Raw genomic sequence first — 16,154 nt, forward strand, 5'->3', positions numbered from 1 at the left:
TCTGTCAAATAAAATTCTGCTACGTGCAAGGTAGTTCTACTAGATGGCGCTATTTTAAACCTTTGTTGTGCTATTATCTCTGGTTTGATAAAAACGAGCGGGCTTTTCAAACTACACACCACAAGCGTATCTAATGATGTGAGTTAAAAGTATTCAGAAGGTTCATTTACCGTCTTTGAAAGATTAGGTCATGAATTTGTAAATCGTAATTTATAATGCACCTATGTAAAAGTGCACAAAAAAGATCTGGCTGACAAGCAAGATATCTATTGTAAATAGCATTTATCCACTGCTGACGACGTCAGACGTCGCAATAATTTCAAGGTTGTATTTTATTTTTATTATAACTACAATCTACACACAGATAAAATTTGTCCATTTAGCCTGATGGATACTGGATAGATAGATATACTGGATCGTCGAAAAATGAGACATTTAAATAGGAAATATAGTACCTATTACAGTTTTATAGTTTAATAATTCTACTCCAGGGGTTGCGGGCTTTTTTTCGAGGCAGGGATACAAACTTGATCTCGAGATCGAGATTTTGCACATCCATATTATATCAAGAAAACGCAGTCTCATTAGATTTTAAGGTAACCAATAATATGCGTAATCTTGTTTAGGTTTACCGGTTCTAATTAAACATAACGCTTTTACGCCTTTGTTTACTAGTATGGGTCATCGCCTAACAATGGGTAACCTGACCATGTTGGATTGACACCTTGTTTACGTAATGCGCCTTTGTGATAGTGATGTATCTAATTTGTTAAGGTATAATGATTCAATGAGCCACCGCACAAGTCCAATGGCGCGACGGCTCTAGTCTCTTCGTGAACTCAGATCGTTGAGAACGTATTTTTCTCTCGAAATAAATATTAGTTAGAAATTAAATCGTGCGAACATTAATAACAAACAATTTTATTAAAGCTCAACGTTTAAAATATTTGTAATATAACTTTAGTATTGTGAATGAAAAACATATTTGTTTAGTCTATGGAATTTTGGAGGCAAAATGTGATGTGTTTGAGTGCGGCCTGAATTTTTTTTACAGTGATTGATCCAATTTGCAAGGTAAACAAATTTTTTATAATTTTATAATTTTTATTTTTATTTTATAATTTTTATTTTAAACAAATTTAATAAGAATGTACTGCCGTAAGAAAGCATCTTTATGATCATAGAACTTATTTATAGAACATTAAAGGCGATTAAATCCACTCGTTTCTGTTTATAACAGTTATATTTGCGAAACTTTCATACACGTGCTCACAGAGGTAGGCAGAAATTATAGATTTTGATTTAGCGGCCCTAAAATACCTATATAATTTTAAAATATTTTTTATTAGAAAGCAATAAAAAAATGATTTGCTTCAAGTTCAATACTTACGATAAATTGGTCTCACATGGCTTTTGGATTCGATATCTTTTAGCCAAGGTAGGGAGAAACATCATTAATAATAATAACAAGACTTCCTTTCATATTTTTATGGCGAGTCAAACGGTCTTGATCGAGCGTTAATAACAAACCAAGGAAGACAACAATCATTCGAATAATTGAAGGAACGATAAATAAATATGTAAATAATAATAAAATAAGCATAAAAATTATTCACTTTTAAAGAATTTTAAATAAGTACCAAGAATGCAGAGCCGGACTATGTGTCATGTTAACAAGCAATGCTCAATTTGACTTCCATTTATTATGGTCAGGGTCAATCTAATCAATCATACAATACACTGCAAAGTTGTGTCCAACATGTGGCATTTTTGCGTGTTTTTACAGCGGATTTATGACTCACTAGCTGTCGCCTGTTCGCGCGGAATTAAAAAAAACGTACTAAGTAAGTAGGTAGTCTTTGTTTTCTTCCAGGCTATATTCTACATTTGTGCCAATTTTTATCAATATCCGTTCAAACAAACTTCAAACAAACATCCATCTATCCATCTTAAAACCACAAAGGTTATTAATAATGTTAATCTAGTGTAGTGTACTATAGTAACACAATGCAGTAGGGAATCGTGTACACAATGGTTTCATTTGACACCTTTTGTTTTGTTATCTAAATTAAGCCATCAATGTGAATGTGCGATAAAGATATCAGATGTTCGAGATGACACTGTTAGTGGGTTTCCACTGTTGACTTGTATAAATACATGTTTTCCTCTTGCCCATAATTTTAGAAATAATGGAGATAAAAATTTGATAATGACTGAATTAATAATTTAATATATATTTGTTTATATTGTTTGTGTTTTGATATGTTTAATTATATTTGTTCTCGTTAAAATAAGGCAACATTCAATTTTTTATAAACAGTTTTTTTAATCTATGGTGTCTTCCCTGCACTGTGTCTATGGGCTCGTACTTCTTCTTGTGTGTAGAGTCAAATACAAGTTTTTCTATAGCAATCCACTTCCACTGTACGAACACATATTCTGCGAACAGTTCTCTCCAAAAACCTAATCCTTAATCAGGAATTGTAAGCCTTTACGTATCAAGAGTTATTTTTCTAAAATAATGTTTAAATAAATTTTCACTTGTAGATTTAGGGTCTTTTAACTTATAATCTGTCTCTTATTCCAGAACAGACAAATGTATAGAAAACACTTGATCGTTCACACTCAACCTAATGATACGTTACATCATAAGTGAACCCCGACCCTTATTGGAAACATTCCGTTTGCTCCTCATTATAATACCTAATGCAGAGGTATCAAACTCAATTTTGCAGAGGGCCATATATTAAATTTTGAATTCGTAGATGGGCCAGTTTGAAAAAAATGAACTGAATTATAGTAACATTTTATTTATTAAATTAGAACCGAATGAAATCTAAAAGCGATCGCGGGCCGTATCTTTGACATAACATTGTATTTAAATTAATTTCTCTTTAATTCTTGATTTTCTTTTTTTCTTGTATCGATTGTACGCTAAGCTACAAAATTTTAGCTTTAAAACGTGATTATTTATGTTGTCTTGAATCTAGTGTGTATTTAAGTTTTTCTACAAAAGGTCACGTCTTTAAAATAATAAAACATTGCAATAAGGTTACATGTTATAGATCATCAAATCAGATAATTATAACCTCAATCTTTATTATTATCTCGCAAGAAACATTAAATACGTAATTAGTAGTATGTGCTAAAGAACTGAATTGTTTGCTATGGTTGGCAACTAATATTTTCTTTTGCCTAAAAGGCTCTACAAGGCAACGTACAAAACCCGGCTATGTTAGTCGCTAAACGTCTAACGAAATTCGATGTCAGTCGCTCGCAGCTGTTTGTAAAGATCGTCGCGTCGTGAGAAAAGTCGCTGCAATTTTCAAGATGGCGGAGCAAATCTGTACAGATGACATATTGTCGCTATGACTGTACTGACCAAATAGAGGATTCGCTTCGATGCAACGCTATTCTTGCGAAGCATCTATACAATTTAAGTTTCGATGATTTTCGTTGCTTTGTGTACGAAAGGCATTACAGTATTCGTTTCAATAGGATGTTGACAGACGTTATTCTATAGTTTAGGTATTTTTTCATTCACTGTTATCATCATTCAACTGGTTTTATTTTTGATTGCATTTCCATAAGGGTACATTACAGAATATTATAATATTAAGAAATCGCGTATAACTTGTGCACGAAAGTGGTTCGCCTTGGACAACACGTTACATTAACCGAGTTCTACGCGACTGTGCCCACTCACGGCAAGTACAGTCGCGATCAACATATTATATTTTAATACTCTTAATAGAGTATTTTCACCATAACGCCTGTCATCTAGTGGCTTAAGCAGAAATTATTAAGTTGTTTTTGACACATCATTTTCGTTTTTTTTTAAAATCCGAACGTGGATGCCTTAATAAATTTGATTATTGCCTTGAAACTGTTTTATTTGTTCCTATCTCCTTAGTCTATGATTGCGAAATTGGGTATTAATTTCAGTCTGTGATTTCTGAACTACAGCGAAACAATATGTTACAGGATTACTGACTTTTTGGGTTTTAATCACACAAAAAATATGAAAATCGATTTTATTAAGTAATCTATTGTAATCAGTATTTCTGTTGGTATTATATTATGAATTACGTAAATATAGTTTGTCGAGTTAAACTGATCAATGCAATTTACATTCGGCCTCGCCGGCCAAGGTGAGTCGTAAATCTTGTTATAAAATCTTACTAATTCATGCTTTTTTACGTAACATTTGTATTTGGTAACACTGCACTAAAGTTAAAAAGCCTCGTCTTCACACCGCGGCTCTGACAAGCGAACGGGTGCCCTGGAGTAGGTTCTTAAGCTAGGATGTTCTTCCTTGTGGTACACTTCGGTTTTTTTTTACACAAAAATATTAAAAGTTTATTCACGTAGTCATAAAAAGATTATCATCAACTTTATCACTATAGTTGCTAACAGAAAACAGAAGGTAATATGCAATGTTTTTCGTAAATATGTCAGAGTTGTGTATAAATCACTAAATTTCAAATTTAGGTATTATAACTTAGGACATTAGGTTTGTAATCGAGTGATGAATATTGTGAACTTTAGCAAGAGGTGAAGGAACTGCGAATGCTGGCATAACGTGAGTGTCGTGGCCTTGACATGATTGTTTTATAAAAAAAAATGTATCTCATCTATTCTATGAAAATCAAAGACTAATGTTTATTAACTACGTTACTATTCTGAGTATTATTCATTGCCTTTTTTTTAACTTTGAAACTTGGTATCATTGTAATGAAAAAACCAAAGGAAATATTGAAATAGAATAAGTATGTACTAAAATTGGGACTCGCAAATTTTACGGAATATATGTCTGTAAATTATTACTTCGTTTGCATTACGCAAAATAGCAGATAATCCATCAATTCTGCAAAACAGTATCGTCTCTTACAAAATAAACATCGGTTGAAAAATTACAAATACAAGTAAAGACAATGGTTATGCGTGTTTATTACTAAAGGTTAGTCTTGCAAGTAGTTAAGATGCAATTTTATCTGTTTACTGCTGTGAAAGATTTGTACTCAACGATTATAAAAAACAGCTTGCACAATTTAAGACCAGCCTTTCTGAGAGACGATTGGAAGAGAAGAATATTCGACCTTTACTAAAAAGAATAATCAATCGATTTAAAGAAATTACATTACATCTAACCTTTGTTTATGGTTTTGACTGACAATGTCGATGGTATCGAGTAACATGACCCATAGATTTACATCGATTACGATTCTATCGAGGCGTTCTACTCGATGTATTGACAATGACTATGCCCCACTTCCGTGAAACGTGGCCTGCATTCGAATGCAACGGTTGAAGGAAAGCGGTCGAACTAGACCCTGGCCTTGTGGATGGCGGAAAATATTATTATTACATTGATTTTTCACGATCACTATTTGAAATTGTACTATTAATTTAATTTATAAACGTTTCAAAACTTTAAAAGTAAAAGAATAATTTAAAAAGATCATAATGGTAACCAAAAACTCATCCTTTTATGTATCGAAGTATTGATAGAAGAGTTAATCGTTTTGATACTTGTTGATTGATTTTGATACTTTTCCTGTAAATTGGTCAAATGTACCCATGTTACTAATATGACTAATAAATACCTACTAGTTTTCTTTATTTGTAGTCTTGAGAAACTAGTGAAAGTATTTGTGAGAAGAAATCGTGTGGTTGAGCGGGTTAACTTGAAAACAAGTTTCTTTAAACAAATTATACGAATTATTCAGTATTAAGATTCGTTATATTACATTTTAAATTAAATCTGATTCAAATACAATTTAAATTTTTCAATATAATTAATAAAGTTCAACGCTAAAAAAGCCTACGTGATCTGTTTTTTTTTTTATTATAATCCACCTTTAATTTCTTTCTAACAGTTGGCATTTTTGCTTGATTATGGTCAAATAATCTCGCATTAACAACCAGAGTTGTCACCTGGTTTATCTGAATAAATTATTTATTTTTTGCTGCTAATATTCAGGCAAGTATAACTAACATTGTTTACTAAAAATAAAAGCGATAAAAACATTCTATTCCGTTTTGTGTGATAAAATGTTTATCGTGGGATTTATCCGGTTGAAATTTGCATTTACGCAATAAAAATTATTTACAAATTTAAAATTTATTTATAAAGGAAGGTTTAACTACAAACAACAATTTACTCGGCTTTATATTTAATGTTTTAGGGGTTTCATAACTTATACTTGAATAATAGCAATTATCAAATATGTTCTTGAAGGGCTTATTCGGCAGTGAAAATTCGTGGTAAACTTTATTATAAATCGATGGGTCCTATGTATTAGGGCCAAAGTAACAAATTGATGATTTTACTTTTTTATGTTAAAAGCTACCTCTTAGTTTCGTAACAACATGCACTAAACTAAATACACATTTTTAGGTGCAAATGTTTTTTTTGCTGAAGTAAAAGTGCCTATGCGGCCTATTTTCCAATACGATTGAAACTTTGAGAGCCTCTCCTGAAAAGTCAATATGCACATAGGCCCTTATTCATAGGAGCCATCGAAATATTAATTACGTCATCGTAAACAAACGAACAAACAAAACTAACGCTCTGTAAACTATGTGAAACGTATAAATACAGGAATTGCTCACCTACAATATTAGCACTATAACATTAGCATTTCATTTAACTCAATGTTTGCATTAGATGACTTATGAGTAAATAAAAAAATTAACTGAATCTTACTAATATTACAAATGCGAATGTTTAGATGGATGGATGTTTGTTTGAAGGTATCTCCAGAACGGCTCAATGGATCTCGATGAATTTTGGCACAGATGTCGATCATAGTCTGGAAGAACACATAGGCTACTTTTTTTATATTTTTTAATTCCGCGTGGACAGAGCCGATAGCAAGTATGTTATATTTCAAATACTACCGTTAAGTTATTAAATATCATACTCAGAATGATTTTATTATTAAGTACTTAAGTATTTCATTACTACTAAAATCCACACATTACTCCCTTACTTACATACTTGCAAAAACATATATCGCGAATCGAGAAATTTATTAATTTTTCCAATGGACTTTTAACCTAAAAAAACCAATAGATATGAAAGTAGCTATAAAGTAGTATATTTCATTCTTTCTATAATTCGTAATAACTATTGTTCCAGATGTGGGCATTGTTATATCTCTCGGTTGGTGTATGTGCCGCGCACGGGCTCCGCGTGGGCGTGGGCATCGCTGATGTCACCGGGCCCCCAGCAGAGATCGGCTTCGTAAGTACTGCTTCTCTCTACTTCTTTAAATAGAAGTTAAGAATCCTTGGACTTGTAGGCTGTAAGGCGATTTTCGAATTTCATGTATATCCTATGTTGTTACGGTGAACCTTCACATATCTGCAAAGAAATTCAAAGTATATCAATCAACCCACACTAGGCGAGTGTGGATAAGGTCTAGATACTCCTAAATTAGGGTAGCCTTTTATATCTATGTTTGTGATAAATCAGTTTAAACTCATGAATTATAAGAGTAAACTAATTCGCGTGAGGTCGATGTATGAGTTGCTATTAAAGTCCCTTTACTAAATAATATGTCCTTGTGGTAGACAAGCGTCATAGTTACATTAAAAGACTGCTAACGCCATCTCTCATCGTAAAATGCAACTACAAAAGTAGTTATGTTACAAAAAGAAACCGTTTTTAAAATTAATAATAATTGAAAAATAAATACGTATATTAAAATTACACGCAAACTTAAGTTACAATAAAATATTTGAAAAAAAATATGCAAACGAGAAATTACGTTAAAATTGAATTGAATACTTTTTGTCTATTTTTTTTTATTGTTAAACAATTAATATTTCAGATGGGATACGCGAACTTCGAGCAGAGCGGGCAAGGCATTCATTTGCGTCAGTTCGCGCGAGCGTTCGTTATGGCCGATGACAACAGCCGGCTTGTGTTCGTCTCCGTAGATGCTGCCATGATGGGCAATGGCATTAGGAAAGAGGTTGGATATATTTCAACATAACGATACTTAGATCCTACACTATGTTGGCATAACAGATTTTTGATCTATAATTTTGTTTTAGCCGTCAACACTTTCCTAAATTTTTTTTTATTATAAGATGAATTACGAGTAATTCAGTTGTTTTTAATGAAATAGTGAAGCCATCGCTGTCTATAGACATTTGTAATTGCATTGACGGAGGAGGGGACGCACAGAAAGAGGACCCTTATATATCCTCAGTCAAATTCACTTTCCATTCCCATCCTTTTCTAATAAGAAAAACCAATTACACCACCTTTCTGCAATCTATTCATCTCTTCTACAAAATAAACCACCAAATTCATGTTTCGGTGATATTTCGTTAGACGTTCACAAAATCTCAAACTTGTCATAGCTACATACACATTAATTACTCGTATCGTAACATGTTATACAACTCTAAGTGGGAAGCTAATTTAATTCCTTTACCACAATATACAGGTTTTAAAGCGTCTGCAGAAGCGTTTCGGCGACTTGTACACAGAGAACAATGTGATACTGAGCGGTACACATACACACTCCACACCTGGTGGCTTTCTGATGGACTTCCTCTTCGACCTGCCCATACTTGGCTTTGTCAAGGAGACATACATTGCTTACATTGCTGGTATACTTAAGGTATTTATACTAAAATGTTAGACATGTAATAAAAAAAATATTTGTAATGAAAGACCAATTTATCCCAACCTCTCCATTTGTATCCGGGATATGTTTGACAGAGTATATACATAGCGCACAACAACATGAAGCCCGCACGTCTGGAATATGCGGAGGGAGAGCTGCTGGATGCCAACATAAACAGATCTCCCACATCTTATCTTCGCAACCCGCCAGAGGAGAGAGCAAAGTTAGTTTACCACTAGACAAACGTATCAACAACTCCCTGTTCTTATCCTACTTCATCATTTCAGTCTTTACTTCCTAGTTTCAACTTTTTCATATCTTAAGCGCCTATCGTCTATTCCAATGTTTCTGAAAGTGGGCGATAATGCCCCCTTGGGGGCGTTTGAAACCTAGAGGGGGGCGTTAAGGGGCCCAAAAAAATCGTTGAAATTAATTAAAGTAATGAAATTGTGGTTTTTTATGTTTTAGGGGTGAATAAAAATGGGGACCCTGAAAAATAATTTATTTTCAAAGGGGGCGGTAAAAGAAATAAGTTTGATAATCACTGGTCTATTCAAACGTAGATTTAAAATCAGCACTGATTTCGAATAAATACTATTGTTGCAATTGTAAGCAGATTGCCAAGATCTAGGAGATAAAAAGAGAGGAATTTATTAGGAACATTTATTATATCTGAAAAAAAAAAAACTAGATAGAATCTGCATCGGTAGTATTTATACATCTCAGTCTTTTAATAAAGTTAGTCTTTTCACTAGAATTATAATGTAATATCCAGGTACAAATACGACGTAGACAAGACCCTAGCGCAGGTCCGGTTCCTGGGCCCCCAGAACAAGGTGTTGGGGGTGATCAACTGGTTCGCGGTGCACCCCACCAGTATGAACAACACCAACCGTCTAATCTCCTCAGACAATGTTGGATACGCATCAATACTTATGGAAAAGGCTTTGAATGGACCTAATACTCTACCTGGAAAGGTAAGAAGTAATTCCAGAAAAAATTGTATTATTTTCTTTCTCTTTTTGACAGGGTGGGTGGCAAACGGACAAACAGGTCACCTAGTCTTGAGTGACTGCTACAATTGTCGTCTGCAACAATATAACGTCTTACAGAACACATCTGTACCTACCTATATAGAACAGAAGAGAGGACACAGTCTTTGACTGATAGTGTAATAATTTATTTTTGGTCCCGACAATCCGATTGTCTTTGCATTCACCAGGCTTTCCATCTTTTAGGAATATAAGCAAATACTTCGTCTTTTTTCATCCATCTAAACGGGGGAGTGGTTTCCAGGGTAGCGTGGTATGCGCATTCGCGTCCACAAACTTGGGAGACGTGTCCCCAAACACACGAGGACCTGTCTGCGAGTTCAGTGGAAAGCCGTGTGATCAAAGCGCGCTCTGCGGTCACAAGGAGCGCTGCTTCGCTTCAGGTCCGGGTCGGGACATGTTTGATAGCACCCGAATTATTGCCACCAAGCTCTTTGACACCGCTATGGTACGTTACTATTCAGACCAGCTCTTTTTCTCTTGTCATCTTCATTATTAAGTTTGTATGCGCCCATTTTATCTTAGGATTGAATTATTTTCAGGATTTTTATTATTGATAGGTTACTTTTAAATATTGTTTTTAAGGGTTTATTCACGTTACTTGCAGTCAGTTCTGAAGAAGCCAGGCGAGGATCTGACAGGTCCAGTGGGAGTGGTGCATCAGTACGTCGAAATGCCCAAACAAGTAGTTTCACCTTTCGACCCGCTCACTGATACATTTAACACGGTAAGTAATTATGATTGAAACATAATTTTTTATAATATTTAATGTAAAAAAGAATTTAATATTGAGCGAATGTTTAGATGGATGTTTGTTTGAAGGTATCTCCTAATTAAGTTTTATTTAATCCGTGGACGAAGTCGCGTGAGACAGCTAGTCTGTCAAAAAATGATTGATATACTTACTGATACATGATCTTGCTAAGTGTCCAGTTCGCAATACTTATAAAATCCTTCTAAATAACAAAACAGTCAACCAGCATTACTTGATCCCTCTGGTCCCAGAGCGCCAAGGTGTCGGGGTGTCTGCCGGCGATGGGGTACAGTTTCGCGGCGGGTACAACGGACGGTCCGGGCGCTTTCGACTTCACTCAGGGCACCACCACATCCAACCCGCTGTGGAACGTAGTCAGGGACTTTATTGCCGAGCCCACCAAAGAAGACATCGAGTGTCAGGCCCCCAAACCTATACTGCTCGCTACTGGCAGGGTAAGTAGACAGTTTTAGTATGGCTCAAATTATAATGTTCGCTTCGATGATCGCGGTTTTGTGACAATAATTACAAACTATGATTATACTTGAGTTAAATCGTTTTTAAATCTTACTAATATTATAAATGCGAATGTTTAAATGGATGGATATTTGTTTGAATGTATCTCCAAAACGGCTCAACGAATCTTGACGAAATCTGGCACAGATGTAGATTATAGTCAGGAAGAACACATATTTTTTTTATTTCGCCCGAACGGAGTCGCGGGCGACAGTTAGTATTTTATAAATGAAACTAAAGTATAATAGCTCAGTAGCGCCCCTCTCTGAGTATCACAGAACTGTTCCAAGATCTTTGTAGAACAGCAGCTGAAGGTTTTAGCAATTTTGTGATAGAAGTGAGGTTTCCGGTTCAGATAAGTTTGCAGCAGTACAGTTTGATCCTCAGGCGAGGTTCCCGTACGAGTGGCAGCCTCATGTGGTGTCATGCAGCGTGGCTCGTGTTGGTGGGCTGGTGATGGCGGCGGTGCCAGGAGAGTTCACCACCATGTCTGGACGTCGTCTGCGTCGCCAGCTGGCTCGCGCGGCAGAGAACATCGCACAGCGTGTCGTGCTCGCCGGACTCTCTAATGTATACGCTGATTACATCGCAACACCTGAAGAGTACCAGGTATGATATATACTGAACCATCAATTTATTTAAGTACACTTTGATTTTAAATTTTTAAATTTATAGATTGACAAAAATATTTGATTCGGTGGGTATAAGACAAACTAAATTGTGATAGTTCACTAGCGCCACTCTTTCAACGTCAAAAAAGTGTCTTAAATTTCATTTTCGTACTATAGCTGTCAGCATCAAACTTACATATGCATAGATAAAGGCATAAAAGTAAAAACATAATTACTTTTATGCCTTTGTCTATGCCCATGTAAGTTTTATAATAATAATAATGTTTATTTCATTCAGACTACAAAGATCCATATTATTATACTAGGGTTAGTAAAGGTTTAATAAGTAATGTTAGTAACAACAATATAGAGAAAAAATAAATAAAACAAAATAAAATAAACTATAAGCTATTCGTTTTATTTTATATACTTTCTGACAGTGCTAACCGCGATAGCAGCGCCTCTCATCGGTACAGATATCCTTAGCAGGTTGTAGGATATTTTATCTGAAATTTAAATAAACGCTCCTTTAAAGCTATAAACCTGAGATAACGACGAAATAATTTTTCATTAATACAAAATTATAAGACAATTAGCAGAATATTTAATAAATTTGCACAGGCACAGCGGTACGAAGCTGCATCCACTATCTATGGACCTCACACACTTGACATCTATCTCAACAAATACGTTGAACTCACACACGCACTCATTCAAGTAAGTATAAATTAGGAAGCAAAATTTACAGACTTTCATTTGACACACACCACATTCATAAATCCAATCTTTTACATTTAATTTACCTAATTTTTTTTTCCAATTTTACCTGTATCAAAGAAAAAAATATAGCCTATATCATTCGGAGATAGTGTAGCTTCCCAATGATGAAAGAATTTTTCAAATCGATTCACTAGTTTCAGAGCCTATTCAATACAAACAAACAAACAAACAAACAAATTTTCCTTCTTTATTATATTATAATTTACCAGGGTAGGACAGTAGACCCTGGTCCTCAGCCGGCAGACTTCAGCGAGCAGCTGATCACTTTGGTGCCGCCAGTGCTGTGGGACGCGGCTCCCTGGGGCAAGGAGTTCGGAGACTGCCTCGTACAGCCACAGAAGCAGTACAGCCATGGAGACATCGTCACTGCTACTTTTGTAAGGCTTTTTTTCAGGCGTCAGATTCTTTAATAGGATAACCAATTAATTGCTCTATTTACAGAGGTTTTCAAAACGAAAAATCAATTTTCATATTTTTGTCTGTCTGTATGTTTGTCTGTAAGACAGCGTTTGTTCTGGATAATCTCCGGAACTGCTGGACCGATTTTGACAGGACTTTGATGGGAAGGTAGTTGATGAACGCGGGGATATTATAGGGTGTTTTTTTTAAATTCTCCGCTGATGAATTCGTAGATAGATAACTAGGTAAAAATGGTAAAAATTAGTTATCCGACTCGTAGGACCAATAAAATTTTGTGGTCCTTGGAGTCGGATGATCAGTATATTGTCCAGGTGTCAGGTCATCCCCGCAACAGTGTACGTCACGGGCGCTGGTACGCGGCAGTAGAACGTCTCCAGTCACCAGAAGACGACGCCTGGATCACCATCGCCACTGATGCTGACTGGGAGACCAAGTAAGATATTCTTCTATTGCTCTCACTGTTATTTAAATGTTTAATCTCTTTTTTCAGCTTTAATCTAGTTATAAAAAGTCTACATCTAAGAAAACAGTCTAGAATATATAAGAAAAAAACTAATTTGTTAAAAAAAATGTTTTCTTGTATAAATGAAGGAGCTTTTATCAGTGGACCAATTAAATAACACTATCCATAGGTACATATGGCATCGCAACTCAAAGATACTGGGTACTAGCCATGCGGAGATAGAGTGGGAGATACCTGCGGGTACTCCGCCAGGTACCTACCGCCTGCATCACTTCGGTAACTACAAGTACATCCTCGGCGGTATCTACCCTTACAGCGGCTTCTCTGATAGCTTCGAGGTCACATAATGTGACATCTCACGCTTTCACATAATCACACTTAAACCCCATTTCCACTAGCACGACCACACAACTACAATTCGACGATCTAAGTCAAATGATGTCGCTTAGTGGAAAAATAGTTAATAGTTGCTTTGAGATCACATAATATATCATCTGACATACTTAAACAACATTTCCACTAAACATTCCGTGGAAAGTTCTATTTGCGAACGTATGTCTATACGTCACTGGCACGCAACTAACTTAAAATAACTTAGTGGAAATGGATTTAACTATTTTTGATAGTCAAGGGATTGATACCTTATTAATTACCAAAAAGATGTGGTGAAAATATTATTTGCAGTCATAATTTAAAAACATTACTCGTGAACGATTACGTCATAGACGTAATGACGTCATTGCAGAACCACAATGGTTTACTTACTGTGGATTACTGAGACTAAAACGAGAGATTACGACTCTACTAGATCTCAGAAACCTACGGTTAGGAACTAACAAACTTATTCTTGTATAATTTTTAAATGCAGTAGTGAACTTAGTGCCTTATACAAAGACTTTTAAAAGATTTCCTAAGAAATCTTTAGAAAATTCAAGTACATGAATGTCGTGTTTGCCTGTAATTGGATATATTTAAGATTACGCTTACATGAAACTTATGTTTTAGATTATGTATATATAATTTGTTGGCAACCCTAAATAAATAAAATAAAAACTTGAGAGATGTCAAGGGTGACCCGGATGGAACGAAGTTCCTTTCTATTAATTAGTGAAGGAACCAATGTTTATTCTATGAATAAAAAACTTAAGTCTTCACAAGAAGTACATTTTATTTCTATGAATTTTCGTTATATATTGTCACGTTGTTGCCATGGTGAAGTAGCGCTCATTCGCCGTTAACATACTTACTATAGCAAAAAGTGTCGTGACAACTTTTCGTAAGAATTTTTTCCGTCTAGCCCCCTTTCACAACGCGCGATAAGGAACTTCGGTCCAAAAATAAAAATAACACAAAATATCAATTACTTATAAAACATCAACTGCATAAGAATGTTTCAATAACATGAAGTCATCACACTCACACTCTTTGAAAAAACTGAAACAATAATATGTTTCCAACAGACAGTGGAAATACACGATAATATGTAAAAGTTTGACGTAATATAGACTGCTTTAATCGTTGCTTTCTGAGACCAATATCTCTGTATAAAATATACCGTCATCTCTGTCATTATCATTGACAAAACAGATTATAAAAATATGTTTTAAACTGAATTTTTGGTTTCAGAAATCCATTATAAGTCTTACTTAAGTTTTTTTAGGATTAAATATAACTAGTCGTGTCCTTGCTAATAGATAAGTATATAATAAATTATTATTTAATTAATAAATAAACGTAATAAAAAAAATAATGTCAGTTTTATTTATTACCAAGGGATTTCATTTCAGCTCATAGTAGTTTTTTTACTTTATTCTTCCGTCACTAGATGGAGTTACGAGTCGCTGAGTGAAAAATAGGAAAAGGAATTAAGAAAGCTAAAAGATAGTAAAAAACCAAGCTATTGTAATCTTTTTTCAATATAATTTCTATTTAATAACTAGCTTTTATCCGCGACTCCGTCCGCGTGGAATAAAAAAATGCATACAGGATAAAAAAAGTTCCTATGTCCGTCTTCTAGTTCTAAGCTACCTCCCCACCAATTTTCAGCTAAATCAGTTCGACCGATCTTGAGTTATAAATAGTGTAACTAACACGACTTTCTTTTATATATATAGATGGGGAAATTATAATTTTAATCACATTCCACAACTTAGTTTAACAAATACGAGAAAACAATATTGAGTTCTTGGTATATTATTGATGAAATAAATCTGTAAAATGAAAATCATTTATTTATTGCCAACAAAATATATAAAATATGCAATTTAACCCAAAAAAATAGAACTTAAGAAACTAGAAACACTCAAAACAATACCCTTTGATGATATAACTCAATTATATAATTGCCATTTTGAAATAAAAGTAACGATAAAATAAAATGTAAATTTAAACTTTTCAATTATATCAATTTACTTATAGTCTTCTTTGTGTAGTGAAATTACAAGTAATGCGTGATAACCTTTGCTTCTATTAAGATACGAAGAACACGTTTTAATCAGAAATATATCCACGTTTCCTACGCAAATAGTTGTGATTGAAACATATCATAAACATCTTAGGTATTATATTTGACACAAGACCAGATATTCGCAGTCCGCAAAAATGAAGATTTTAATATTTTTATGTCTTATTCTAATATATTCTCGAAGTTATCAATGTGGTGTAGTAAAAGAAGTGGAAACTGTGACTAATGAAGTGAATAAAGTTACAGGTTATATTGAAAATGTTGCAACGAATAAAAGTGAAAATAAAAATCAAACTATTGAAATAAAAACAAACGCTAAACGTGAAGAGGATACTAAACAAAATGTAACTACTAAGGTAATTATTTCGGAATTGCAAAATGCAGCAAATATACAAAATCTAAATCAGAAAAATAACACTCCAGTACAAGTGAATGTTGATATAACTCTA

General features: G+C 34.3%; 1 protein-coding gene across 1 annotated transcript; it reads left to right on the forward strand.

The window, feature by feature from the left end:
* The first annotated feature begins 525 nt into the window (after positions 1-525).
* LOC106719500 (neutral ceramidase) lies at positions 526-14,268 on the forward strand. The gene is made up of 14 exons (XM_014513850.2): positions 526-1,074; positions 7,145-7,249; positions 7,839-7,982; positions 8,463-8,639; positions 8,741-8,868; positions 9,421-9,622; positions 9,942-10,145; positions 10,305-10,424; positions 10,703-10,906; positions 11,355-11,576; positions 12,200-12,295; positions 12,568-12,735; positions 13,090-13,211; positions 13,411-14,268. Exons 2-14 carry the CDS (start codon positions 7,145-7,147, stop codon positions 13,586-13,588), a joined length of 2,070 nt encoding a protein of 689 aa, XP_014369336.2. The 5' UTR covers positions 526-1,074; the 3' UTR covers positions 13,589-14,268.
* The last annotated feature ends 1,886 nt before the right edge of the window (positions 14,269-16,154 follow it).

This window comes from Papilio machaon, chromosome 7, assembly GCF_912999745.1.
Source record: "Papilio machaon chromosome 7, ilPapMach1.1, whole genome shotgun sequence".
Lineage (NCBI taxonomy): Eukaryota > Metazoa > Arthropoda > Insecta > Lepidoptera > Papilionidae > Papilio > Papilio machaon.

Bases quoted from the DNA above. Each gene is read 5' to 3' on its own strand.
- LOC106719500 (XM_014513850.2), top strand. From the start codon at position 7,145: ATGTGGGCATTGTTATATCTCTCGGTTGGTGTATGTGCCGCGCACGGG. The intron at 9,623-9,941 runs GTAAGAAGTAAT...AGTGGTTTCCAG, and splicing joins CTAATACTCTACCTGGAAAG to GGTAGCGTGGTATGCGCATT. The intron at 10,907-11,354 runs GTAAGTAGACAG...TTTGATCCTCAG, and splicing joins TACTGCTCGCTACTGGCAGG to GCGAGGTTCCCGTACGAGTG.